The 26,043-nt window shown below is 50.8% G+C and overlaps 1 protein-coding gene across 2 annotated transcripts in view; it reads right to left on the bottom strand.

Moving 5' to 3' along the window:
• Dgkd (diacylglycerol kinase delta) overlaps nucleotides 1-26,043 on the bottom strand; it is an 85,826-nt gene that overhangs the window by 12,297 nt on the left and 47,486 nt on the right. Inside the window, exons 4-19 of one of the 2 annotated variants that reach the window (XM_047546365.1) lie at nucleotides 19,770-19,874; nucleotides 19,336-19,468; nucleotides 18,351-18,457; nucleotides 17,864-17,989; nucleotides 16,825-16,927; nucleotides 16,039-16,201; nucleotides 13,077-13,185; nucleotides 8,246-8,385; nucleotides 7,225-7,309; nucleotides 5,799-5,893; nucleotides 5,609-5,708; nucleotides 5,258-5,531; nucleotides 4,519-4,680; nucleotides 3,646-3,774; nucleotides 3,054-3,150; nucleotides 763-873 (exon numbers count right to left, since the gene is read on the bottom strand). In XM_047546365.1, coding sequence (XP_047402321.1) covers nucleotides 763-873; nucleotides 3,054-3,150; nucleotides 3,646-3,774; nucleotides 4,519-4,680; nucleotides 5,258-5,531; nucleotides 5,609-5,708; nucleotides 5,799-5,893; nucleotides 7,225-7,309; nucleotides 8,246-8,385; nucleotides 13,077-13,185; nucleotides 16,039-16,201; nucleotides 16,825-16,927; nucleotides 17,864-17,989; nucleotides 18,351-18,457; nucleotides 19,336-19,468; nucleotides 19,770-19,874 — 2,039 coding nt within the window. The remainder of the gene's footprint in view (nucleotides 1-762; nucleotides 874-3,053; nucleotides 3,151-3,645; nucleotides 3,775-4,518; nucleotides 4,681-5,257; nucleotides 5,532-5,608; nucleotides 5,709-5,798; nucleotides 5,894-7,224; nucleotides 7,310-8,245; nucleotides 8,386-13,076; nucleotides 13,186-16,038; nucleotides 16,202-16,824; nucleotides 16,928-17,863; nucleotides 17,990-18,350; nucleotides 18,458-19,335; nucleotides 19,469-19,769; nucleotides 19,875-26,043) is intronic. The other variant, XM_047546367.1, reaches the window with a different exon arrangement.

The following is a 26,043-nucleotide window of genomic DNA, read 5'->3' as shown; positions in this document are numbered from 1 at the left end:
GGTCACAAAGCAGCCGGGCTCAAAAACTGCAGCAAAAACACCTGAAGGCAGGACACAGATACGCCTGAAGTAATAGTCACCAGCGGTGATGCACGCCTGTGATCCCAGTGGCTTGGGAGGCTGAGGCAGGAGGCTCCCGAGTTCAAAGCCAGCCTCAGCAACTTAGTGAGGCCCTAAGTAACTCAGCAAGACCCTGTCTCTAAATAAAAAATAAAACGGGCTGGGGACGTGGCTCAGTGGGTAAGCACCCCTGGGTTCAATCCCTGGCACCAAAAAGAAAGGAAATACAATTACCAACAGGGAATCGTACTAAATAATGACACTTTATCAAGAAAGTAAACAAACAAACCTCCCCAAAATTTTATACACCATGATTTTCTTCATGCTTACCACAGAAAACGCAGAATAACAGGAAGGAGAAAGCAGCCTTCACGTCCCACACCCCTGCACCCTCCCTGTGCCCGGGTGAGCAGGAGGCACGGGAGGCCTGCCAGGGAGCTCGGCTTCCCACGAGCTCATGCCACCTGCCTCCACTGTAGTGTCCAGGCTTGTCCCACCCCACCAGGGCCCACCCCGGCCAGCCCTGGACTGCTGACTGCGTCCTACACCTTTGCTTCTGACAAAGAGGCAGCCAGGCTCCGTGTCCGTCTTCTCCTTGGCATTCCGCACCAACCAAGCCCCGCTGCCTCAGGAGCCACCTGCCATCTGGAAGGAGGAGACGCAAGGATGCCGAGGACAGAGGGCGTGTGAGGCTGCACCCACCTGCACTTCTCCGGGTGCTCGTCGCGCTTGTTGTTGAAGTCCAGGGAGATCTTCGCGTCCAGGCCGATGCCAAAGTAGTTGTTCATGACACACTTCTCCGTGTAGCACTCCCTGCAAGGGCGGGCAAGGGTCAGGGCCACGGCGCAGCCTGGCGGGCTTGTGCCGTAAACTCCGAGCTCTGCACACTTCTTCCCCAGAGCCAAATGAACCCAAACCAGGTTTGCTCCCCGCTCCCTACCCAGTAAGAGCTTTGCTATCACGTAGTCACCTACCTGAAGTATAGGATTCAGGGGGTTTTAGTACATACACAGATTTTAAAACCATTTCTGCAATGTTAGAGCATGTCATCACCTCAGAAAGAAGTCACATCCTTAACCAATGGTTCCAACTCCCCATCCTCCCTAGCCCCTCGAAGCCACTCATCTGCTGTCTAGGTGGCTGTGCCTACCACGTAATAAAACACGTGGCCTGCGTGTACTTTTACTGCAGAATGATATTCCACCGTGTGGAGATGCCAGTTTATTTCTCCGTGGGGTGATGGCATCTGAGTGGTTCCACCTTCCGGTTATTACTTGTGGGTGTCTGTACACAAGACAGGCGCAGCCTGAGTTTTCAGCTCTCTGGGGTTTACGCTGCTGGTCACAGGATGACTCAGTCTGCCCTTCGGAGGAGCTGCCCTCCTATTCCCCAGCAGCTGCACCAGCACCATCAAAACTGAAATCTTCCATGGCACACCTCTGAAACCTGGGCTTAATGCTTCCCCAACACCCAAGACTGTCGAAGCAGTCTCCAAACTGAAAAGGAACTCGACTCGGGCCGAAAGCCTCCCTCCCTGGGAGTTCTGTTGATGAGGCTCATCTTCAGCCTCGCAGCCAACCCATCAGAGGCCCTGCCTCTGTGCTCAGCAGGATGCCGGCATGGCTGAGCTCCTCTACAGCCCCCAGTCACCCAGGGTTCACCTCTAGGAGGGAGGTGAGAGGAGGCGCACCCGTCCCTCCCACTGAGGATACAGCAGGAGGGGGTGGTGAGGAGTGTGCTGCAGTCCCCACATAAACTCACCATGGAGAGGACACCTGGGAACACTGTTTGGCCCAAATTCTAATACAGTTTAGCTTAACATCTTCTTGCAGCCTGATCTGAAAACTAATCACCACATGTGAGTCTTCTGAGGACACATGTAATCCAAGTGCCTAATAGCTGGCTGAGAGCAAAGCTCTGGAACCAAAACATTTTCTGGCTGACGGTATTCATAGGTCCTGGGGAAAAGAGACCTAACTCGGGGAAAAGAGAACTAACTCAGGGAAAAAAGGGCCCGGAGAAAAGGAAAGGGGCAAGTAGATGGTCCCGGTGGGGCTCCAGAGGCCTGGCGGAGGCAGAGTGGGGGCAGCCAAGCTGTGTGACCTGCACAGACCCAGGACTCCATGGTATCAGATGAGGTTCAAGGCTCTAAGAGTGTGGCTCCAGAGGGAACGTAGCTCTGGCCTTGACTGAAGGCTCAGGTCTGAAGACACCCAAAGCGGGAGCAGGAATAGGGTAACAGGCCACTGGCTGGCGCCTGGTGTCTGAAGGCCACCTCCCCCAACCACAGAGCCTCTGAAGCATGCAGACACTATCTGTTGGCAACCTGTGGCCAAATGCCACCAGCACCCAGCCGCCCAGAGCCTGCCATGAGCAACAAGAAAGAGAAGCTAGAAGACTTCTTCAGTTTTTAAAAGACCATCTCTCTTCACTGGTCTCTAATGGACGAGAAGGTTCCCCTGTACAGATCTGCAGATGTGCTCACTGCCTCAGAACCTGGGCAGAGCAAGAAGGCCACGTCCCCACGTGGCAGCAACCCAATCCTTTTCAAAGCCTAAGAGCAAGACAGTCTTCTTCTTGGAGTCTGAGCCGCTGACTGGGGCAGTGGATGGGTGGATCAGCAGGAGGGAGGAGCACGTGGGAGGAGAGACGAGACTACGGGGGCCAGCAGGCACCAGAGCATGACAACCGGGCGACCAGGGAGAACAAGCACTGAGTCAACTCCAGCGGGAGTGGGTGGCCTACGAGAGCCCCGAAGGTCACCAGCAAGTGGTGGAGCGCGTGGCCCCTTGTGTCGCAGGGCGGAGACAGAACCAGGGGAGGCCCTGCCCTCCACCTCTCTCGGCTGCCAGCCTCTGGGTTTTCCTCACCAGCTCACACCAACCAAAGGCCCAGCCAGGCAGCGGCTTGTGAAACTCTCCAGTTAATTCTGAGATCACCTCTCGCGCTTCAGCATTCTTTTAACAAGATGCCCTGGTGCGGCTCATACTCACAGGTTTTCTGGTTCAGCATTAAAGGGGTCAGCATTGATTAATAAGCGACTGATGACAGAGCCCCCAGGCAAGGAACCAGACATCCCGGCCCGAACACCTGCGAGAGAGAGAGGAAGGGTGCTGGCCAGAGCGGCAGACGAGAGCAACTTGGGTCTCTGCCTTGTCAAGGACACATTCTGCAGAATGTTGTTATAATTCAATACAAACAAACCGTGACAATTCATGGGTCAAAAACCACCATTATCTTCTGATGTTTACCTTGCATAAATGGACATGTGGGGCCACAGACACCAACACCTACGAGACCTCTAAAGGATGTCTTCCTGGGGGCTGGAGGCAGGTCAGTAGTAGGAGTTACCTGGGCAGTTATTTGGGCTCCACCTGCCTTTTGTTAAAAAGGGCATTTTTCATAGTCATATAAACTTTGAAGTTCTGTGTCTACCTTTTCAAGGACCTATAAGCTCTCCGTGGCCAGTGATGCTGTCTTATTCCTTCTGACAAATCCAGTACCCAGCAAAGTGACAAATCCAAGCCACTGGTAGCAAATGCTTCCAAGCCCGTCGCCCAGGCAGGTGGAGGTGACAGCACTCACTTGGGAACAGGATCTTGGTGCTCAGCGCAGGCAGGCCATCCCGGCTTGCTGCCTGGGGAGGCAGAGAGGCAGAGCTGCCCAGGGACACACCTCCTTTGCTCATCAGCTTCTCACACGGGGATCTGGATGCTGTAAACCAATGCAGACACCCTTAGACTGTCCAGAATAGAATGCAGCTCAACTCCTAGGGGCCGTGGGTGAAAGGACAGGTGTGAGGGCTGCAGGAAGCGGGAGAGCTACAAACCACCAGTCAGCCCCATGGACAAAGCACAAGACAAAGGAGGAAGTCCCTGCGTGAGAACTGGCACAGCATGCCAAGGGCCTGGATTCGTCCTGAGGGTGACAGAAATGGGGGACAGCAGCACTGAGATGGGCTGGCCCAGCCGTGGTTTGAGGGTGCAGCCCGCACACAGGCGGAGTTGAGTATTAACCACCAATGTTCACAGGCACTGACTGAGCAGATCCCTCAGTGCTGGCCAGCTGGCGGGGAGGAGGGCTCCCCAACAGGAGGAGCCCGTGCTGGGGTCTGTTCCATGAGGAGCAAGGATCCCAGCCCTGCCAGACACAGTTCTGTCCGAGTGGCCCGTGGGACGCAGTCAGGCCTTGGGAAGGCCAGGGCAGATCCCAGCTGCTCCTTGGCAAGGCAGGCCCTTCCCTGTGGCAGGAGGCCTCCCCCAGACCTGCAGGTTCCAGCAGCATCCTCTAGAAAGGCCACACGTCAGGAGCACACACAGATGACGCTCACATGGGCCATGGTCATGAATTCTCAGAGGGTCAAGTGGCCAAAGCTATTAGGAGAAAGGCCCCTAAAGCTCCCCACGGCAATCGGGCAAGTATGATCAAAATCAAAGCCTGCCTGCGGCAGGGACGTACCTTTGCGGTGGCTCCTCCCCTTGAGGATCCCGCAGCTCTCGCTGTGGGCCAGTGGTGGGCACACTCTGCCATCTGTCCTTGAGTCCCTCTTCTCTTCTGCCTCGGGGAGGCCCAGCACGAAGCCCGCCTGCTCCTGGGTCTGGGCGTTCTGTTCATCCACAGCTAGGCAGAGAGAGAGCGCTGCCACTGAGCACAAGTGAGCGCAGCGGCAGTGACACGCAGCTGGGGCTACAGGGTCCAGCTCCTCCCCGCAGGTGTCCTCGCTAATGGTCAGACCCCGAAGCCCCACCACACCCACCTTTCGCCTGGTCCCAAGCAGTTAGTTCTGTGGCACCTAGACCTCTGAGCTGATGGCTGGGGAGAAGGACCCTGTGGCTACAGACCACAGAGTGGGAGGCGAGCTAGCAGAGGACCCGCCTGGACGTCAGCCAGGAGGGTGGGCAGGCATGGGCACAGTGCGTGGGTGTGGGTCATGGGTCATGGCCATGGGTCTGCTCAAGTGGAGGTGGGGAGGGTTGGGCAGGAGGCGGAGAAGGGGCGGCAGTGCGACCTGGCTTCTGGGAGTGCTGAGGCCAGCGAGGGCAGCCAGCCTGCGAGCAGGCGTGGGTGTGTCGGGGGACGAGTGGGTGGGCACCGGTCGCTGCAGTGTGGCCCTCCTGTCCAACAGCACGCTCAGGGAACTCTCGGGGCGCCCAGAGCATGCCTGCAGACAGCCACCAGCCACGAAGAGGCCCAGTACCTTTCTCTGTGTGTTCTATGATCTGGCGAATCGCTTTCTTCAGGCTGTTGGCTCTCAGCATGAGCTGCTCCCGAGGCCGGAAGATCTGTGGCCGGGCAGGACATGCCGAGCCTACCAGGCGGTCCCCAGTGGAGCCACAGACACTGCCCGACCCGTCCCCATCTTCAGCCTCCTCAGCAATGGTCGGGGGCGGGTTGGGCAGAGAGGACGAGGCCTGAGACTCATCATCCAAGGTCTTCAGGAGAGAGTCCAACTTCTCTTTCAGGACAGAGCACTAGACGGGAGGGACTGGCATGGAACACAAGCTCCTCATGTCTGGATGCCCCTCCCACCCTGTGCCCAGGAACAGACCTTCTTGGCCATGACCTCTGACTCCTCTGAGTTCTCAGTTGTCTTCTCGTAGGCCTTGCCCACCCGAGCCACAAAGTCCTTCACTGTCTCGCAAAGCACTCTGGGGAGCAGGGAAAGATAGGAAGGCGGCTGTGTTGGAACTCAGTGCCACCTTGGTTGAGGCCCTGCCTCCCCAACGCCAAGTACTCACTTGGCTGATGAGATGACCACTGAGTGCTGATCTGAGGTCAGGATTTTAGAAAGATGGGCTGCGACTGAGTCTTCATAGAAGAGAATCTGCTGTACCTACGATCACCCCCAAATAGGGTCTGTCAGCCTCCATGATCATCTGAGAACCCCAACCATGACCCTGGGTCACAGGACTCTTCCACTCCCCTGGTAGCAAGGTCTGGAAAGGTAACTCCCCCTACCCGCCTCACCCTGCTACAGCCTCAACTCACTTCAAACACTAGTCTGAGTTGGCCAGGATTCTGTAAGAGACTTCAGAAGATTCATCAAGCTGTGGACAAACTAAAAGCCAGTTCTGAACAAAATCTGTCAAAAGACAGATTCTCCTGCTTCTTTAGTATGAGATCTAAACCTGGACTGTGCAGGGTCCTTAGTCTGTCACCCCTTCTGTCTGCAGTGACCCAGTGATAGTGGTTCCTGGTTTAGGTTCCATTCAGAGCAGAAGCCCATGTTTTCTATGTGGTGTGAATGCCACTAGTCTTTGCCAATGACACAGAAATGCCAACCTGTGTTATACCTGCTCCCCTGGTCCTGCCCCAGAGCCAGCAAGCCTCACTGCTAGCCAGACAAGTCACTCTTGGCTTGTGAAGACCTGTCAAAACAGGCCTGGACACTCTGGCCTACAGCACTGTTTGTCAACCGCTGCCCTGACCACGTGGCAAAAGCTCAACTCTTTCTACAGCCGTTGGCACACTACCGGGCAGAGTCCTTCTCACATCAGTTAGCAGAGCCTGCCCAGCAGGATAAGCACAGTTGTGTGCACAGAACTGCATCAGTGCGGGACATAAACTAAAGAAGCCAAAGTCTATGTCCTTAGGGAACTTAGAGCTAAATCACAACCATAACATCCACTGAGCAAAAAGAACTTGATTCTGAACCAGGGTAGGTGAACTAAGGGTGGCTGCAGACATCCACAGAGGAAAGGGGTGAAGCAGGAACTGGAGCTTGGGGGCTGCTGGAAACGAGGCAGGAGGGGACTGGGTAGTCCAGGCTGGCGGACAGCTGCACAGGGGAGGGAACAAGTACAGATGGTGCACAGGGTGCTAAGGAGCTCACAGAATGCACCCAGGAGCAGGAAGGCACAGGGCAAGGTCACTGGGAAGCCCCTCCCACCTCAACCTTGGTGATAACCCCAGGAAACCCCTAAACAGTCATGAAGCCCAAGAGTGAGAACCCACCCAGCCTGCAGTTCAGCTATGACAGACCCAGCAAGGGAGAGGCAAGGGAGACCATTCAAAATGCTGGCCGTGTGAAGACCGGGAGATCTAAAGAGTGATCGCAGGCTGGGGTGGAGCTCAATGGTGAAGCACTACCTAGCATGTAAGAGGACCTAGGTCCCATCCCAGCACCCACCATCCGGCCCCGCAAAAAAGAGCTGGTGGCAATACCTCGGAATCCTCACTGAGGTCTTCAGTGACGGTGGAGGAAGAGGCCTGCCGAGGGAGTTTGGTCTCGTGCGCCATGATGCTCCACCTGCACAGGCACCATCAGCTCAGCCAGGCACCTGCCAGCCCCCAAGGACATGCAACTGCCCACGCAGACCCTGCACTCCCCTGCATTCCATGGCCTGTCACTTGATCTCAGTCCTGTTTTTGACCTCACTTTTAAGCCCTCCGTCTTGATGCCACATCTATAACTCAGCTCTTCATATGCCTGAGAACAGATGTCTCCTCTCTCCAACCAACATGGCACTACAGCTCCACAGAGAGGGGAAATGTCTTCCATAAACAGCCCTGAAGATAAGGTGCTGCTGCTAGGAGGAATGAACTCTCCCTCCTTCAGAAAGCTAAAACTTGCTCAGCTGGCAGGTCGCCTGCCCAGTGAGGATGAGCGTGCCACAGGAACCCAGGCCCACAGCGCTTCCTATCAGGAAGGCCATCCAGACCTCCAGGGTCCTGGAGTGAGCAGGAGCATTTTCACTGACAGCAAAGGACACAGGCACATGGGCAGTGGGATGCTGTCCACATAACTAGAAACAACCCACTCAAGGAGGCCAATGTATCTTTAAGCACTATAGGATACTTGCCCAAAACGTGCTCTTCTGGGAAAGGAGCACAGGAAAATGGAACTGCTCAGATACATGCCCAGCAGCACTTTGCCAGCAGTCACAGATCCTGGGCCAGAGCAGAAGACCAGAGGTGGCTCCTCTGACTCCATGACAGACAAAGGCATGGTCTCAGAAGGAGACCTCATCATCTGGGACATGCTTCTTAACCTGCGTTGTTTGTTTCTATCTTTTCAAATAACCAAAACCCAAAAACTATCAGAAAAGGAATACACGCTCAGGTCCAACATGCAAACCACGCCAGAGGTGCACTGCCTACACAGGCCCCAGGACAGGAGTCGTACTCAAGGTGCCTGCTTCTCAGAACAGCTTCAGCCCACACAGCACTGGCGTGCCCCACTCACCTGTCCAGCATCTTAGTGCTGGCCCTCTCCAGCTTTGCCAGGATCTGCGGAAGCTGGGTATCATCGTCACAGGCTGAGCCCCAGCCAAGTACTCGGGCCAGGTCGTTTCCTGTCCCCAGGGGCAGCACTCCCAGCTGACACTGAGCAAAAACAGCACAGAAGACACTCAGACACTTGTTAACAAAATTCATCTTCCTCCCATGCATTTCCTTCCAACAAAATCAACTGCCCTCCCTGAGGCCTACGGTGATGGCCACATGAAGTAGGGAAAGATCTGCTCTGAAGTGTAAGGCCTGAACCTTCTTGGCAGAGGCCACTGGAGAGGACATATGGTCGTTAGGATCCAACAGCAGATGCTAGGGTTGGCTCTGGCCATTGCCGTATCTTGACAATCAACCCTCTAGGGCCTCAGTTTGTACAATTCCTTCATTCCCAGTTGCAATGCTGTGACCACATCCTAGGGGCTGGTCTATAACTCCCCACCTGTCACTCCAACCACTACAGCACTTTATTCACAAATGCCAAACTTACCCTCCAAAACATCACTACCATCAATCCTCAGCCCTAAAATCATCTCCAGTGGCTTTCAAGTCCTATCTCCAAAACGTGCCAGAACCACCCACAAAATGGACACTCTGGACCCAGTCTGAATCTGTACTGCCATTCCCCAAAGCCTCAGCCTACACCTGGCAATCCCATCCCAGATCAAAGCCCTTCCATCCAGGTCAGCACTTAAGGGGTCTCCAAAATGCTGGCTGCCCCACAGCTCTCTGGTAACACAGTGACCAGTCAGAGTCGTCAGAGCCTGGGGTGTAAGTCCTGAAGCCAGGACTACCACCTGCACTCCCCGAGCACTGCATGGTTCCGGATCTGCTCACACCCGTGTCTGTGCATGAGGCCCTGCTGGCCTGCAGGGACAGCAGCACAGAAGAAGGTCCCGCCTCACCAAGAGCACAGTGTGGCCATGCAGGAGGAGTAATGAACACGCAAGGACCCACAGATGGAAAGAACTGGGCACTGAGGGTGCCCAGCAGGAGCTATGGGCCTCCTGGAGCCCCACAGGAAAAGACAGGCAGCACAGGCACAGAGGGTGTTCCAGGAGGTGAGGTGACACACCTGAGAAGTGCAAGTCAGAGCACAACACAGAGGAAGACGATGAGGGAAGAGGGGTAGGGAAAGCAAGAAGGATCAAAATCAAGGGCCTTGATGAGCTCTGCTGTTATGCTGGACTCTGCCCGTCACAGAAGCTGAGGAGGGACACGTACAACCACCCAGGGAGGACAGCCCAGGTGAGCTATCCCCAGATGGAGGCAGGGGCTTGGCAGGAACCCAGCAGTGCACACAGGTGGCCTAGACCAGGGAGAAGACAGCAGGGTTGGGATTGGTGGAATATACCCATCAGGTGGCTAGAAATAGGGAGGGAGGGGGACCAAAGAGTAAGGAAAAACTTTCAAACTTCTGCTTGAACACCTGGGTGGACAGTGTTTTCAGACTCCAAAGAAAGGCATGTGGGTGGGGCAGGGGCTGAGAATAAGGTGGGACTGGACACCTACAGCACCAAGACATCCAGAGAGGCCAGAACTTCTCCAGGGTAGACAAAACTCCTTCAGGTGACTGAGTCTTCCTCTGCAGGAGAGTGTGAAAATAAGGAGAGGCCACACAGGGCTCTGGTGACACGGCGAGTAAAGGGAGTCAGGAGAAGCAGTACCACAGGGTGTGGGGTCCGGAGAAACCACGGCAAGAACATCAAAGGTTACAGAGAGATCAGAGCCGTCAGGTGTTCACAGAACCAGGCTGAACAGATGGAAATAATCCACAGGTTTCACTCTGCCTAACTAGCAACAGAAAACTTGTCCATAACCCGCGAAATCCACAAAAATGAGTGAACTGCTCCAGTCTCGCCACTAAGAGGCGCTGTGTCTCCTTCCTGAGCGACAGCCCAGTTTGGTTGTGCACTGCATGGTTAAGATCCTCCCTCATGGGGCTGGGGAGATAGCTCAGTTGGCAGAGTGCCTGCCTTGCAAGCTACAAGGCCCTGGGTTTGATCCCCAGCACCGCAAAAAAAAAAAAAAAAAAAAAAAAAAAGATCCTCCCTCATCACTGCCAAAAACGTACGCTGGGGAAAAGACAGCCTCTTTTAACAAATTGTGCTGGGAAACTTGTTATCCTTGTATAGAAGAATGAAACCAGACCCTTTTCTCTCATCCTGCACAAAAACCAACTCAAAATGGTTCCAAGACCTCAGAATCAGAACAGAAACTGCACAACTCCTAGAAGAGAACATAGGGTCAACATATGGGCACAGGCATTGACTTTCTCAAGAGGACCCCTAAAGCTCAACAAATAATGCCAAGAGTTAATAAATGATATGGCATCAAATTAAAAAGCCTCTGCAAAGCAAAGAGAACAATTAGGAACGTGAAGAGAGAACACAGGAGAAAATCTTTGCGAGCTACTCTTCTGACAGAGGAGTAATGCCCAGAATATATAAGAACTAAAAAAACTTAATGACAAAAAAAAATCAACTAATAAACAGACAAATGAACTAAACAGACACTTCTCAGAAGAAAAAATACCCATGACCAACAAATATATGAAAAAAATGTTCAACATCATCAGCAATTAGGAAAATGCAAATGAAAACTACGCTAAGCTCTCATCTCGTAGCAGTCACAATGGCAGTCATCAAGAACACAAATAATAACAAATGCTGCAGAGGACATGGAGAAAAAGGAACATGTTTACACTAAGACTATAAATTAGAACAATTGCTATGGAAATTAGTATGGTGGTTCCTCAAAAGACTAGGCAGGGAATTATCATATGATCTAGCTCTACCACTTCTTAGTATTCCAAAGAATTAAAGTCATCTTACTAGAATGATACATGTATACCCATGTTTATAGCAGCTCAGCTCACAATAATCAAACTATGGAACCAGCCTAGGTGTCCATCAACAGATAAATGGATAAAGAAAATGTGGTATATATACATAGTGGAGTTTTATTCAGTCATAAAGAAAAGTGAAATTACATAATTTGCAGAAAAATAGATGAAACTTGAGAACATTGTGTTAATCAAAATGAGTCAAACTCAGAAGGTTAAGGGTCACATGTTTTCTCTCACATGAGAAGTTAGAGAAGAAAGAGGAAAAGAAATGTGGGGGCAAGGGTCTCATGAAAATCCAGCAAAGATCAGTACAGCAGAGGAAAGGGACCAGGGTAGAAGGAGGGGAGGGAGGGGAGAAGTCCTGAGGAATAATATTAGCCTAATTATATAATTACATTGTGTGCATGTATGAATATGTAACAACAAATACCACAATTATGTACAACTATAATGCACCAATAAAAAATAAAGTAAAAAAGACCCTCCTCACCCCAACCTGGAGTTAGGTACTAACAACACCCACCCATAAGTATCACTGAGCCAGTAGAGCTGGGTGGAGAACACAAAAATCACTGGAAAATGCACTGAAGTCACACAGACTTCAATTTTTTAGTTTATTTTTAATTTTGAGACCAGCTGAGGCCAGTCTTGAACTTGCAATCTTCCTGCCTGAGTCTCACAAGTCACTGGGATTACTGGCATGCACCACCATGCCCAGCTTCTAAATTTTTTAAAGGGCCATATAAACATGATATAAAACAAAATCAATGACTATGTGAATAACCTTGAAGTATGGTCAGGTATACTGATATGACAAAGGACAAAAATCGTAAAGACCAAAACAATAAAAAAAGAAAAACAAGTACATTGATAACAAATGACCCACAAGGGTAAAAAAATCTTCAATGACAGACACAGAGTTAATAAAACAATAACCCTTAGACATCAATTTAAAAAATAAAATGAACACCTCAAGAGAAAATGAGGAAAAGCACAAACAGGTGGCTCACTTAAAACTTCGTAGTCAGTTGAGACAAGGTTTGACTTGAAGAAATAAAAATCAGATTTCTTGTTTACTCGTTTGGGCAAAACTTGAAAAGCTAAGCTATATGAGCACATATGGAAAAGTAGAGATGTATGCTGCACCGGGAAGGTGAACTGGTGCACCCTAGTGGAGGGGTCCGTTAACCCCCCACACCACCGTTTAAGTTCAGAGGAAACACTCAGGAAGCGAACATGGCTTCTCCAGCCTGGTTGTGAAGAGCTCTGAGCTCCACTGATGGGGGCACTGAGCTGATAAGTTCGGGCCCAGCTCCATCCAGTGGACGCTACGAGAGCTGCTGGCCAGAGCAGAGCCACAGATGCCTGCCACACGCTGATGCTAAGCCTGCAGTAAGAGCCAGCAGGAATAATGGGGGTCCATTTACAACTGTGTTTATATCTTGCTTTACAAATTGATACAAGCCTGCAAGACAGTGACAGCAATCTGAATAGTGATTAATTACTAAGGGAAGGGTGCGGCTGGGAGTGAAAATCCAAAGAACACAGTGAACATTCTCTTAATGTGCAATCAAGAAAGTCTATTTTTTAAAATAATCTCAATACCAAAAAACTAAGTCCCTAACTCTGACTTGATAAGCTGAAATGTACTTCCTCCCCTCTTCCAGAGCCAGAGGCATCAAGTCACAAAAGCACCCAGTGAAGAGCCCAGGGGGCACAGGGGACAACAGCCCCAGAGCCCTCCCGCCTGGGACCTGAGGCAACGTTCTTCATGCACGGGGGCTCTGACCAGCTCTCCCTTCTCCAAACTGCATGACCTTCCAAACCTCTGCCATTCCCTGCCAGAAAGCAGGCACCTGCGATGGCACACAGTGAGACAGCAGGGCCGCTCTCTAACTTTGGCAGCCCTCGGCCCAGGCTGAGCTCACTCATGTCCAGGTACCTGTTTATGAAGGTTGAGGCTGTCAATTTCGGAGAGGACCCAGCCAACACTGCCATCCCCACCACAAACCAGAATTCGGAAGGTGTCAAACTTCTGGAATAAGCGTAAGCTGTGGAGAAAAGAAAGGCAATGAAATGACATGTTTCCACAGGACAAACAATGGGCTTGTCCATCCTGGTTGAGGGGAGCACCCATTCTTCCTGCTGACCCTGTGGTGACACGACTGTCTGCACGGCCCCTCACTCAGGAGGCCCTGCTGTTTCAGAATGAATGACAGTGGCACTGGGGCCCCGCCAGCCAGGGACCAGGACCAGCCAGGCATGAGAAAACCTACAGCTGGTCAGACCCTGAATGCTCATCTCCTCAGGCAATGGTTTCTTGCAGGATTCACAAGCAAGGACTTCCACAGGACCAATGGTCATCACCCTTCAGCACTGTCCCTCAGCTGCCCCATGCAGATGTTGTCACTGTCAACCCTTCCCTGTCATGCCCTCTTGGCCGCCTGGCAGTCTGAGTCTCGATACCACCTGTACCCAAGCCCTACAGTCAGGTCTCTGCCCAGCACTGGCCTGGTCATGCCAGAACCCCAGGCTGTAGATCTGCCCACACCCTGCCTGTCTCCTCCACAGTGCTTATGCCTTGGACCCTTGGTCCTCAGAAGTGGCCCAGGCCTCCTTCCCTTACAACTCCTTCTCGGTCCCCTTCCTGGGCTCCTGCTGTTCACCGTGCCGCACCCCCATGCAGGGCTGCCACTTGGGGCTTCACGGCCATCTTCTCCTCAGTCCTCATCCTCTTCCTGAACGACCTCACCCACATTTGGCTTCAAAAGACACACAGGTGCTGATACCCTGAATGACACCCCGGGCTACTCTTAGAGCTGCGTCTGCGCCTGTCTACCTGGAGGCACCGCTCTGATGTCCTACAGCACATCCACAGGACAAGTCCCTCATCGAGGACAGCAGCACCACTGGTCCAGGCTGCAGCCCAGCCTGCCTCACACCTCCTCCACTCTCATGACGCCCAGCTGGCTCAGCCACCGTCCTGCTCTGAGTCCTCCAGGGGCCTCCCATGTGTTCACAGTAAGACCTTTCTAAAGTCTCTTAAGTGAGACTTACCTACTCATTTTCCGGAAAGGGTCAAACTTCTCAGCCAGCACCTACAGCCCTCACTGACCAACAGCTACCTGCCTTTCTGCCCTGATGCCCACTGCTGCCCTGAAACTGCCCCAGTCCCCCACTGACTGGGAGGAGACAAGGTTAGGAGCGCACTGAGAGCACGCCGGCTCTCCTCAAGCACCAGCACAGTGGAGACGCTGGCTTCACTTACGTGCCCCCTTCCTGGGTTTCATCACCCCACTGAAGTGACTGCCCACAAGTGCTCCTTCCCCACTGGGGGATCTTTGGACCCTGCCTCTAGCAGGGACAGTCTCAGAGGACGTACTCAAAAAACAAACAGGGATGTGGCAATAAGCTCTTGAGCCACTAGGCTGCACCTGACCTTGAGGAACCAGAGAAGTGTCCACGTGTATCCTTGGAGAGCACTGACTGCTGTGAGGCCCTGCTTTCTGGAGAAGCAGGGATAAGCCAAGGTCAGGACCAGGTCCTGGTAGAAACTGGGCAAGGTAAGATGTTTTCCAACTTCCAGAAACAAGAAGAGTGAACTCATTCCCATGCCCCTGATGGGGGGCTCAGGGGAATCCCCTAAGTCATTTCATACTTAGCTCTGACTACAACTAGAGTTCGACACACATGCCAAAATTAATATTTTATTCTCAAGTTCAACTGTGCACTCTGCCCTGTCCAGAGCTACAAAGCATTCATCCAACACCCCTGGCAGCACACTTAACAACCACTGAAACTGCTCAGAGTTATGTGACAAGGGGCGTCACATAACTTTCCCGTTTAACTGAAGTCATTTCTTTACCAAGGTCAGGTGAATGGGATCCTGCATCATTCGGAAGTACATCGGCAGACTCAGAGCGGTGCCCTGGAGAACACAGGGTTACCACCTGTGGCCTTGCTGAGCATGGGTAAGAACACCACTGAGGACAGCCAGAGGACTAGTGCTGGAGGACTGGCAAGCAGCATGTGCCCTCACACCACACCGCAGCGGGTCAGCCAGGGACACACAGGGAGTCAGCCTGGGCTCACGTTACAGCAACACCTGGGTCCAGAAGCAACGCCCTCCCAGGTTCCTCCCAGGTTCCTCCCAGGTTCCTCCCAGGAGCACACACACCAGACAGCAGGGTGAGCAGCACCTCACACTCCCCTTCTGCTGCACAATCTCCCTGAGTGCTAGCATGTCCTCTTAGAGCCCTACCTTGAACCGGTACTTCCAAATGAAGAAGGAATTAGTTCATTCCCAATTAGTTCATTAGTTCATGGCAAAACCCACAGAAGCCATGTTCCTACACCGGTGCAAAGCACAATGCCAAAAGGAACATGACTTGACTCTCTAGCTAAAAGATGAAATGTATAACTATTCTGCCCAACACCCTGGGCCTCTGCACAGTTCATGCCTTGCTGCATCTGTGTTAACAATGCTTCCTGTGCTCCCAAGATAAAAAAGCCCCCTCGGCCTCACGGAGTAAAGCTTCTTCCTGAACACTGAGCGGGCAGGTCTGTAAGCACCAACACAGAAACCAGCTGCCAATGCCACAGCTGATGCCATGGACAGCATGCTGTGCAGTGGCAGCTAACACAGGGTCCTGTTTGGTTTAGAAGGTGCATGAGTGTGCACGAATGCACACATGCATGTGTGCACTGGAAACTGGAAAGGCATGCACCCCCATAAACTATAGGAGCAGGGACCTCTGCAAGTGGAGTTTAAGGAGGGGTGATTCAAAAATGATGACTTCTTTCCTATTTAAAATATCCTGTCTTTGATCTACTTAAAACAAGCACACACACCTTGTCTGTGAAACATTAAAGCTCCAAGAAAGAAAGATTCCCAAGCTTCCTACCCGAGGTGCGGTCCTCCGTTCATGAGGTCAAAGACCTGGGCAGGGTTCAGCAGCTGCTTGAACCTTCTGAGGAATTTCACACCCTGGTTGTCCCCACTTTTGGAATTGACGAAGACCAGCAGGGGGCTTGTACAAGATGGAGGACAGGTGGCCTTCCAGAACCCTGGATGAAAGAGTGGAACAGGAAGAACCTTTAAAAGCCCTGAAAGCACTGGGGCACTGTTGAACAAACAAGCTTCAGCAGACAGCGCAGGGGACAGAACTCACTCACAGCACCAGCAAGCCTGCGCAAGGCCTCACTCTCACTCTGACTTCATACTTGAGACTTTCCAATTTCACCTTGCTGCACTGTCTTTATCTCCTGCCCTCATCTGAGCTATTTCCTCTGAGCCATGTACCTCAGTAAGCCCCTTAGTGGGACCTGTCAACAGATGTCACCATGTACCAGATGGACCTGTGGAAGAGGCTCTGAGCCAGCATGCCAGCACCTGCCACATTCAGGGATGTGTGGCCTCTGTAACTCAAGTAGACTAAGGAGGCCTAAGACCCAGGTCCATTCAACAGCCCCCTAGATCCATCACATTCAAGGCGAGTGCTGGTAATGAGTCTTCCGTGAGTCTAACAGCAACAACCAGGACACTATTTACCAATTCCACACATGTCCTGCTGACCCTGGTGCTGTGTCTTGCCTTCTACTGACCATATCAAAATTGCCAAGATGCCCATCTTGGTGGGCATGGAGAAGGGGCACGTGCCAACAAGTGAGGATCACACATGGGCACCCACCGTCAGAGTCAATGCTGTTGAGCGCCGTGGGAGGGATGACTGACACCTTACATAGACCGAGTGGGCACTTAGTCAGCAAGGATTCTTTACACGAAGTATGAACCTGAAACAAGAATCCACATATCACCAGGGTCCCCAGCATCCTTCACACACACACACACACACACACACTGGAACACTGCCTGACCCTGCATCTGATAACCAGCAGGGGACACACACACACACACACACACACACACACACACACACACACACTGGAACACTGCCTGACCCTGCATCTGATAACCAGCAGGGGACAGACAGGCACTTCAGGGAGACCAACCTGTTCCCACAGGGCACCACATGACCCTGCCCTGCCCCCAAGGAGCTGTGATGCAGAGCTTGCAGTGGGAGCCTGTCATGCCCACAATGGGCAGACCAACATCCTGGTCCCTTTCCCACAGTTCCCTTTAACTCCAGGACTCAAATGCTGTGTGCCCCTGGGCAAGGGCCTTTATGTGCCAACCTACACCCAGCTTCCTCCAAGTCAGCCAGGACTCTAACCAAGTAACCCCAAAACAGCCTCTGAAGAGAAATACCACCCACAAACACAAGGCTCCCCTCACCTCTCCCTGGACGGCTTGACCCCACAAGAGGCCACATGGCCACATCACGGCTGCTCCTCCCTCTTCCTGCAGCTGTCATCCCAGAGCAAGCCTCTCTCAGAAGGCCCTTGATAGCCTCCCTGGGCTCATCCCAGGAAAACAGCCAGCAAGCCTGCCCCAAATGACCTCTTCACACCTACATGAGGTGAGTATCACATTTTGTGTCTAAAAGACAGGACTAAAGTCAAGGGAGAAGAACACTAAAAAATATCAAGAATAATAATGGAGAGATCCAAAAGGGAAAAATCAAGTCACTCCACAGGCCAAAAGAGGCTCTCAGAGTTGGGGTCCCCTAGGGTAGATTCCCAGATTCAGAGGAGAGAGGCAGCTGCCGCCCCAGGCCTATCCCACGACCTGCAGGCTGGCAACAGGCGGGCCACGTCAGCCCCACTCACCATGGCCTTGCACCAGAGGCAGCGCCAGTCCTGCAGGCGCAGCACACTGCCACAGGTCTTGTCACACACGGTGCACTTGGCGCTCACAGGCAAGTTACCTTCCAGCCATTGGTGGGGCATGGCAATCTGTGAACCGAGCAGAGACACGCTGGGGACATCCCAGAGCTCTACCCCAATGCCAGGAGCCCTGGGGCATGAATGTTCTTGGTGAGTTCAGCCACGAGCCTGCTCCCCACAGAAGCCTTTTCCTAGCAGCCAGGAAGGGGTCAAGGGCATACAGTGCCATCCAAACCACGGCACTACCAGTGAGGGCGCACTAAGACTCAGAGGGCTCAAGGACTAAACTGGACGCAGAGTAACCACACAGAGCCCTGGATACTGTCAGCTGGGACACCAGACCCCAGAGTGACTATCTAGAATGAGGGGGAGGGCAGGGAATAAGGGGGTTGTGCGTGTCGGCACCAGGGCAAGATCCCCTCAGGCATACCCCATCCTCGTCCTCAATGATGTCCTTCCCAATCGAGGCCAGGGTGGTCCACTTGCAGTTATTGGTTGCACGCACAGCACACCGTTTGTGGGCTTTAAATTTGCATACTGTGAGAGAAAAGAACCCACAAGCTTTGTTCATGACAGGTGCCTACTATCTATACAGGGCAGACTGATTAGGAAATTTGGAAAAGGAACAAGAAACTTTTCCATGCTGTCACAGCACCACTGAGATGCCTCAGAGCCCAGGAGAGGGAAAGAAAGCAGACAGCAGGGTGAGCCAGAGCAAGCAGCTGAGGTTTCATTTGTGTATGAATGTCACAACTGCTCAGCTCTGCCATCACAGTAAGACAGCAAGCAGCCACAGTAACTTTAATGTATCACAAAATATAGGGGCTGGGGAGATAGCTCAGTCGGTAGAGTACTTGCCTTGTAAGCACAAGGCCCTGGGTTCGATCCCCAGCACCCCCCCAAAAAAATTATTCTTTTGAATTTTTAAACTTTTGAAAATGCAAAAACTAGACAAGCTAGTGAGCTACAGAGAACAGGCAGCAGGCAAGACCTGGCCATGAGTCACAACACCTTGCTCAGTCACTGCCTGGCCACTAGCCTGATGCCTGGCTCAACACTCAGGCCCCAGCTCTAGCTGAGACATTTCCAACCCCTACATCCCCAACACAGTGACCCTGAGAAAAGCGCAGTGACCCTGGGCAACAGGGCCCTGCAGACCCGATGCTCCCTCCTTGCTTCTCCTCACTACCACTTCCTTTCTTTTCACTTTGTTCAAGCACTATTTTTTTTTTTTTTAAATAATGATTTATCAAGGACAACTCATAGGTAAAATAAACAGGAATGGAGTGACAGAAATCACTTTACTCCCCACTGGCTGCAGTGGGTGGTGATGGTTTACTGGATGGTGACTGTGATTGGATTTCCAAAGTAAAAGCTCGGTCACCTGCAACTGACTAACAAATGCAGTTCTGTACCTTCACAGGACAGCCCATGGGATGTGACGCCAGACAGTGCCTCACGACACACGTTGCAGTAGGTTGGTCGCGCATGGGAACAGGCATACCAGTTGTGCATCCCTGAGAAATGGTCCATGCTATACTGGGTAGGCTGCAAGAACAAGACAAAGATGGCAAGGTAAGACATCCCTTTGAAACTCTTAAATTCAGCAACCTGAATGTAACTAAATCATGTATCTAAGAGAGGAGGAGGGACGTCTGTAAAGGACAGGGTCATAGTCTGACAGGTCTGCCCTAAAGACAAGCAAAGGCCTTCCTTGATTTCAAGACACATGCTGAGACTGGGAGTTCCAGAACTGCCAGTCATGTGTAGGAGATAGGTGGAGGCAGGAAATTAGGGTAGGGCAGAGTCATCAAGAGGCCCGCAGGGAAGGACGTTTTTCTCTTTTAACCTCAAAATGCTCCCTGTTCTGGACAGTCTTGAGTGCCGCAATCCAGTCTTCCATTTCTTTTCTGTTATCAGCACACAAGATGAGCTTCCTACAGGGAGTGATGACCTAGAGAGAGAACATGTTCAATGATCCCATGGACAAGGGCAAGGGCTGCAGAACCTAACCATGAACAAACAGACATCTATGTGCATACGTGTGTGTACAGAGAGGGAACATATAAAATGAAGATTTACCATTTCATTCAGGTAGTCACATCAAACAGAATAACAGTTATCACAGGTCACTAAAAATGAAGAAAAATTTCAAACCAAGAAGACAATTCAAATCTAGGTTATATATTCACCAGAAATCAACTTAAGTGGACATTTACAATTGTTTAGACATACGTAATAAGTCCTAGGAAATTCTTTTTTTAAAAAGGGAGAAGTAGACATAGGAAAACAGTTCTATTGCTCCAGAGAGCCCACAAATTGATGACCAGCACTTGAGGAGTAGGAAGTCCGATCCATTCACTCCAGAGTAACATGAGCAGGCATCACACATAACATGACAGACTGACTGCCACTACTACAATTAGGGCCTGAACAACTTAACTGGAAATGAAGTCAAAAAACTGGTAATAATAATAAAAAAATAATAATATAAATGATGTGATCTCAGAGACTGGGAGGTTGAAGCAGGAGGACGTAAGTTCAAGGCCAGCCTGGGCAACTGAGTGAGATCCTGTCTCAAAATAAAAAATAAAAAGGGCTGCGGACACAGTTTGGTGGTAGAGCACCCCTGGGTTCAATCCCCAGTACCACCAAGAAAGAATGAATATGAAACCTACAAAATGTAAAGTTTTTATAAACCAACAGAAAAATCCTTTCTGATAGAAAAACTGAACTTGGATTTCAAGAAGGCACAAAATGGCTAATAAATTACCACAAAGCCATCCTGTCCCTTGAGTCACAGGGAGTAGGAACAGCAGTCTACTTTTCACCTCTCAGGCCGGCACGGCTCTCCAATGTCAACACTGGCATCCAGAGGTAAATAAGGCACAAACCACTTTGGAGAAAATCTTTTGACAGTTTATCAAAATTTTCAAAGGTCATACATAATCTCTTAATTTTGTTTTATGATTATATAGAATGTCTAAAGGGTTCCAAAGTCAACTCAACAAAATAAGGTCTCCTCTGGTCAGAAGTCTGGTTCTTCTCTCCCCCCTCTATTCCAGTTCCCATAGGCAGCTTTTAAAAAACAAAAAACAGCATGGTTTGGTTTACCCTTCAGTGTATACCCACACTCCCCCTTTCTAAGCAGCAGCACTCCACACACACCACTTCCCATCTTTGCCCTTCACTTAATTAGACATCCTGGCCAACACTTCTTATAGTAAGTGAAGATCCCTCAATCTTTCCTACAGCAGCTCTGGACCAGCTATGCAACCAGTGCCCTATTTATGTGCATTGTTTAGAATCCTTTGCTATTTCAAATAGTGCCTCAGTGAATGGGTATTTTCCTATTTTTACCATTGTATCTTTGGGATAGATTTCTAGAAGTGGAACTTCTCTGACAAAGAGCAAATGTGTAACTTTGCTAGCCATCACCAAATTCGTCTCCACAGGGGTTTACCATTGTGCACTCCCACCAGGAGTGTTAGGGAAATGCCTGCTTCCCTAGCAATTCACCAATAAAACATTACAAAATGTTTGGATTTCTGTCCGTCTTAGAGCTCCAACTTACATTAAGAAGACCCAGTTTAAATTACTAGATGATCAGGTTTCAAGTTCAGATCATGTGGAAGCAATGCTTTGTAGCTAATTCTTGCTCCACCAATTTAACTTCATCACGGGGGATGAACGTAATTGGGTCTCCAATGTAGTTTGCTCACTCTCGCGTACCTAGGGTTCCCTGGGGAAGGAAACCTGGAGGCCAAACTAAACAGACAGTGGAAGAGTCAGGAGTGTGGGAAGGGAAGACAGGAAGCAGGCTGAGGGGTACTGCTTTCCTGAGGCTGGCAAGGGTGGGGAGAAGTGGATGCCACCAGACACCATAGGCATCCTCAATCCCACCCCTACTAACATCTATGAGCTCTGCAACCACTTGCTAAGTATCTGCTCTAGGCTTGGGGTTCAAAGGAGAGGACAGGACAAGTTTCTACCCAGGCAGAATCTATGCTGGGAGAAGCAGACAAGTGTCTCAGACACCTACCCGGCCGTGAGGATTGCAAAGCTGAGCACTGGAGTGCCAGGAAAACGACACAGAGTATACAGGAACTCCAAATAAAAAGGTTCAACAATATCAATGATATTCAAGTTTAGACCATGCTGGGGAAGGCCAAGGAGAGCTGAGAACCAAAGGCCCTGGGCCAGTGCTGAGTCCTGCACTTCCCTAACTGACCATAAAGTTGAGTAAGCACCTCTTTGCTAATTCACTCTCAGGAAAGTTGAACATTTGAACATTTGTATCAGCAAAATTAATATATTAAAAGAAAGAAAAGATACTTTATTTTTCATAATTCAGAATATATGAGTTATGCAATAGGAGAATAATGAGATTTGTGTCCCCTTCTACATCAGGTGTCCCCATCTACCACTCCCCAGTGACAGCTTTCGGCCCACTTGCATTACTCCAGAACTCAGCACTTGGATAGAGAAATGGATCTTTGGCCCACCATCCTCCATGTGCTGAAGAAGAGTGTTGCCAGAACAGTTTCCTGAGTGTCGGCGGCCTGGGCAACGGACTGCAGTCGCTGTTATGTTTAAAGACCATGAGATAACAAAACAGATGGCAGATGCCGTCATTCCCTCACTCTCAGTAGCACCTGTCCTGGACTGAAGAAGCCTGAGACAGGCCATGATCTGAATTCCACCTGGTCACTGACAGGCTGATACATGGGTAGACCGTTCCTCTTCTGGAAAGGAGTGATAAAAGCCACCTAGCAAGGACTAAAAGGGACCAAGCACCACATTCAGTCCCCTGGTTTGAAGCTCTCACTAGGTGCTAAACTTGTAGCAGGTGGTTCTCTGCCCTTGTCTCCATTTTCTTGTCTGAAAACCAAGACTATGAACAGCACTGTCACATCCTGGCATTAATGTGATGTGCAGGTCAGCAACTCGCAAGTCTGGGAAGAACACCTGCCACACAAGCCTCCCCAGATCTCCAGCAGCACTGCTCAGGCCTGAGATCCTCCAGGCTCAGGTACTCTCCATGTGGAGTCACCAAGAGATAAGGAGCAACTGGATCATATTCTTGGTTGTCACGTAAAATGCCAATCACCCTACAGAAGAGTTTGTCAGTCTCTTAAGAAAACAATGACCATATGACCCATTACAGTCACTCTAAGAGTCATGTTCACCCAAACACTTGTCCATGATGTTTACAAAGGAAACAACTCAGATGCCATCCACCAGTAAAGGGTCAACGCTGTGGCACATCCATACCAAGGAGTTAACAATCAGAAACAACTCCGGACACACACAACAACCTGGATCAACCTCCAGGAAACTATGCTGAGAAGAAAAAGCCCTTCCCAAAGGTTACCTACCACAATATTCCATTTATTAACACTCTTGAAATGAGGTTGTTGAGGACACGGAAAACAGAATGGTGGCTATAAGGGTCACATAGGGAAGAGCGTGAGCCACAAGGGCACCGGGCTGGCAATGTTGTGACACTAATTAGGAACAGTGCCAGTATCCTGGGTGTGATGCTATGCTGAGGCTGTGCCTGAGCTCACCACCAGGAAAATGACACAGTATACAGGAACTCCAAATAAAAAGGTTCAACAATATCAATGATATTCAAGTTTGAACTGGGAACACGAAGGAGCAATTGCAGAACAAGCCATGCTTCTTAAGGACATGTGAGGCCTCATTCAGCTCAGGTTACAGGAGTGAAGCCCTGTACTGTAAGCAACGTCAACACAGGGCACTCCTGACTTGCCAAGAAAGCAGTGAGTGGACACACCTTCAGTACACATCCTTACAGACAGGCAGGTCCTCCCTGGACCAGGCCAGGCTGCTGTTGTAAGCATGGGAGGAAAGCTCGGCGGGAATACCAAGACCTGTGCCCTCTGGCTGGGGTGCCTCCTTTGCCATCAGGCTGTGACATGCAGCTTGGGAATTCAGGCTGCACAAGTAGAGCCTGGGGAATGGCAGGCTCCTTTCTAAGCACACAGAGCTGAAGAATCAGTGGAGCTATGAAGCCCAAGGGGTCAGCCAAGAACGAGAGGTGGATGTAAGAGTGTAGGCTCTGAGCCTCACAATGATGAACTCCTGGGCTGGGGCTGGCCCACGCCTGCTTCAATGCCAGTGCACACTGAGAGTGGCCACACGCCAGCAGGATGAGGGCTCTTATGGGGGCTGCCTCCCCAGCCCCAAACCCAAGTACACACCAGGGAGCCTTGAGGTTCTTCTGTCTCCCAGGCCAGTGACTCCCAGTAACCTCCCAAGTTCCAAGGGAGAAACACCTCCTCTCCCAAGCTCTTCCCCTCATCTTTGAGCTCCAAAATCACCCTTTCTTCTTCAGAAATAAATCCAGGCAGTATTCATTTGAACGAGCAGGTTAAGATGCCTGCTCCCACAGAGGTTACGAACAAACACAGGAGCACAGAAGTGAGTCTTACAGCCTGGAGGGAGCTCTGCTGCTGAGGGTGATGGGAAAGGAGATGCGCGAAGCAGGGGCTGGGAGAGTCCAGGCAGTCTGCAGCCAAGGCCAGAGCGATGAGGAGGTCAGGAGACGGCACAGCCTAGGGCTACTGAGGGTCACCAAGCTCTGTGAGAGCTCTGGCTTCTACTCCAGGTGGAATGAGGGGTCGTGCCAGCTTCTGCACAAAGGGCTGGCATCTGACTGAGGCCTAAAAAGCACCACTCTAGTTGCTTCACTGAAAACTGACAATGGGAACAGGGTAGAAGTCAGGAAGCCTTTTGGAAGGAGCCTCCGTGAACCATCACAAAATTCAAGCAAGGAAAGTGTTGGACTCCCATGTGTTCTGAGGGTCATGGGGCTGCCAACAGCTGGAATAGAGTGTGTGTCAGCCAGTTTTTTGTTGCTGGAACCAAATACCTACAAAAACAACTTAAGAAAGGAAAGATTTATTTTGGTTCATGGTTTCAGTTCATGGTTGGCCAGCTCCATTGTTTTGGGCCTGAGGCAAGGTAGAACATCATGGCAGAAGGGCATGGAGGAGGAAAGCTGCTCACCTCATGGCAGTCAGAAAGGGAGAGGCTCAAGGCAAGATACAGTCCCCAAGAGCAAGCCCCCAAGGACTCACTTCCTCCAACTAGGTTCTACCTGCAACAGTTCCCATCACCTCCCAAAAATCTATTCAGTTGTGAATCCCTCAATGGATTAATCCACTGATGAGGTCAGAACCCTCATGATCCAGTCACTGCCCCAAATCCCCACCTCTGAACTGAACTAGGGAACAAGCCTTTAACACACAGGTATTGGGAAACATTCTAGTTCTAAACCATAACAGGGTGTACATTCGACAGGGTGCTCTGGACAGCGGGTGAGGGGCAGTTGTCATGCTGAGACCCAGACACTGTGGATAAAGCAGGCTTAAAGCTGGGGGCTGGGGATCAGCAGTCCCATTTTGGACATGCTTAAGTCAAGGTTTCTATTAAAACCTCAGTCACATTCAATGTCTTATTTCATCCATGAGGTCCTCATCTTGCCATCAGTTTGGTACCCTGAAAGAAGCAGACACTAGAGAAATGAGATCACGCCTATGTTAACACTGCTGGTGGTAGTTTTAAAATATAGCTAAGCACCACATAACAATGTTTCCATCAATGATGGACTGCATATATAATGGCAGGTCCATAGGATTATAATGGAGCTGAAAATTCCTATCAGTTGGTATTTTTACTGTACCATTTCTATGCTCAGGCGCACAAACACCATTCATTGTGTTATAACTGCCTCTGGTATCCAACATACCAACCTGCTCTAGAGTTTTGTAACCTAGGAACAGGCCACCCCACACAGCCCTGGGGTATAGTAGACAACACCATCCAGATTTAAGTCTAGTATAGTAAGTACACTTAACAACACTCACACAATAACAAAATTCCCTCAAACACACCACTCCAATGTGTCCCACTGTTCAGAAACACATACTATATAGTTTTGGAGAGACATCTGGCAATATCTGGCCAAGCTGAAGATGCACATACCTGGTAATTCTATTCCCAGAAATAAAAAAACTAGAAAAACTCTTGCCTGTGTGCCAGGAAGACGGGATAAGAACACCTCGGTTGTGCTGTGTGTAATGGTGACTCTAGGA

This window comes from Sciurus carolinensis, chromosome 3 (genome assembly GCF_902686445.1).
Source record: "Sciurus carolinensis chromosome 3, mSciCar1.2, whole genome shotgun sequence".
Classification (NCBI taxonomy): domain Eukaryota; kingdom Metazoa; phylum Chordata; class Mammalia; order Rodentia; family Sciuridae; genus Sciurus; species Sciurus carolinensis.
Note: the sequence above shows the minus strand (reverse complement) of the source record. Positions and strands in the feature narration are given on the sequence as shown.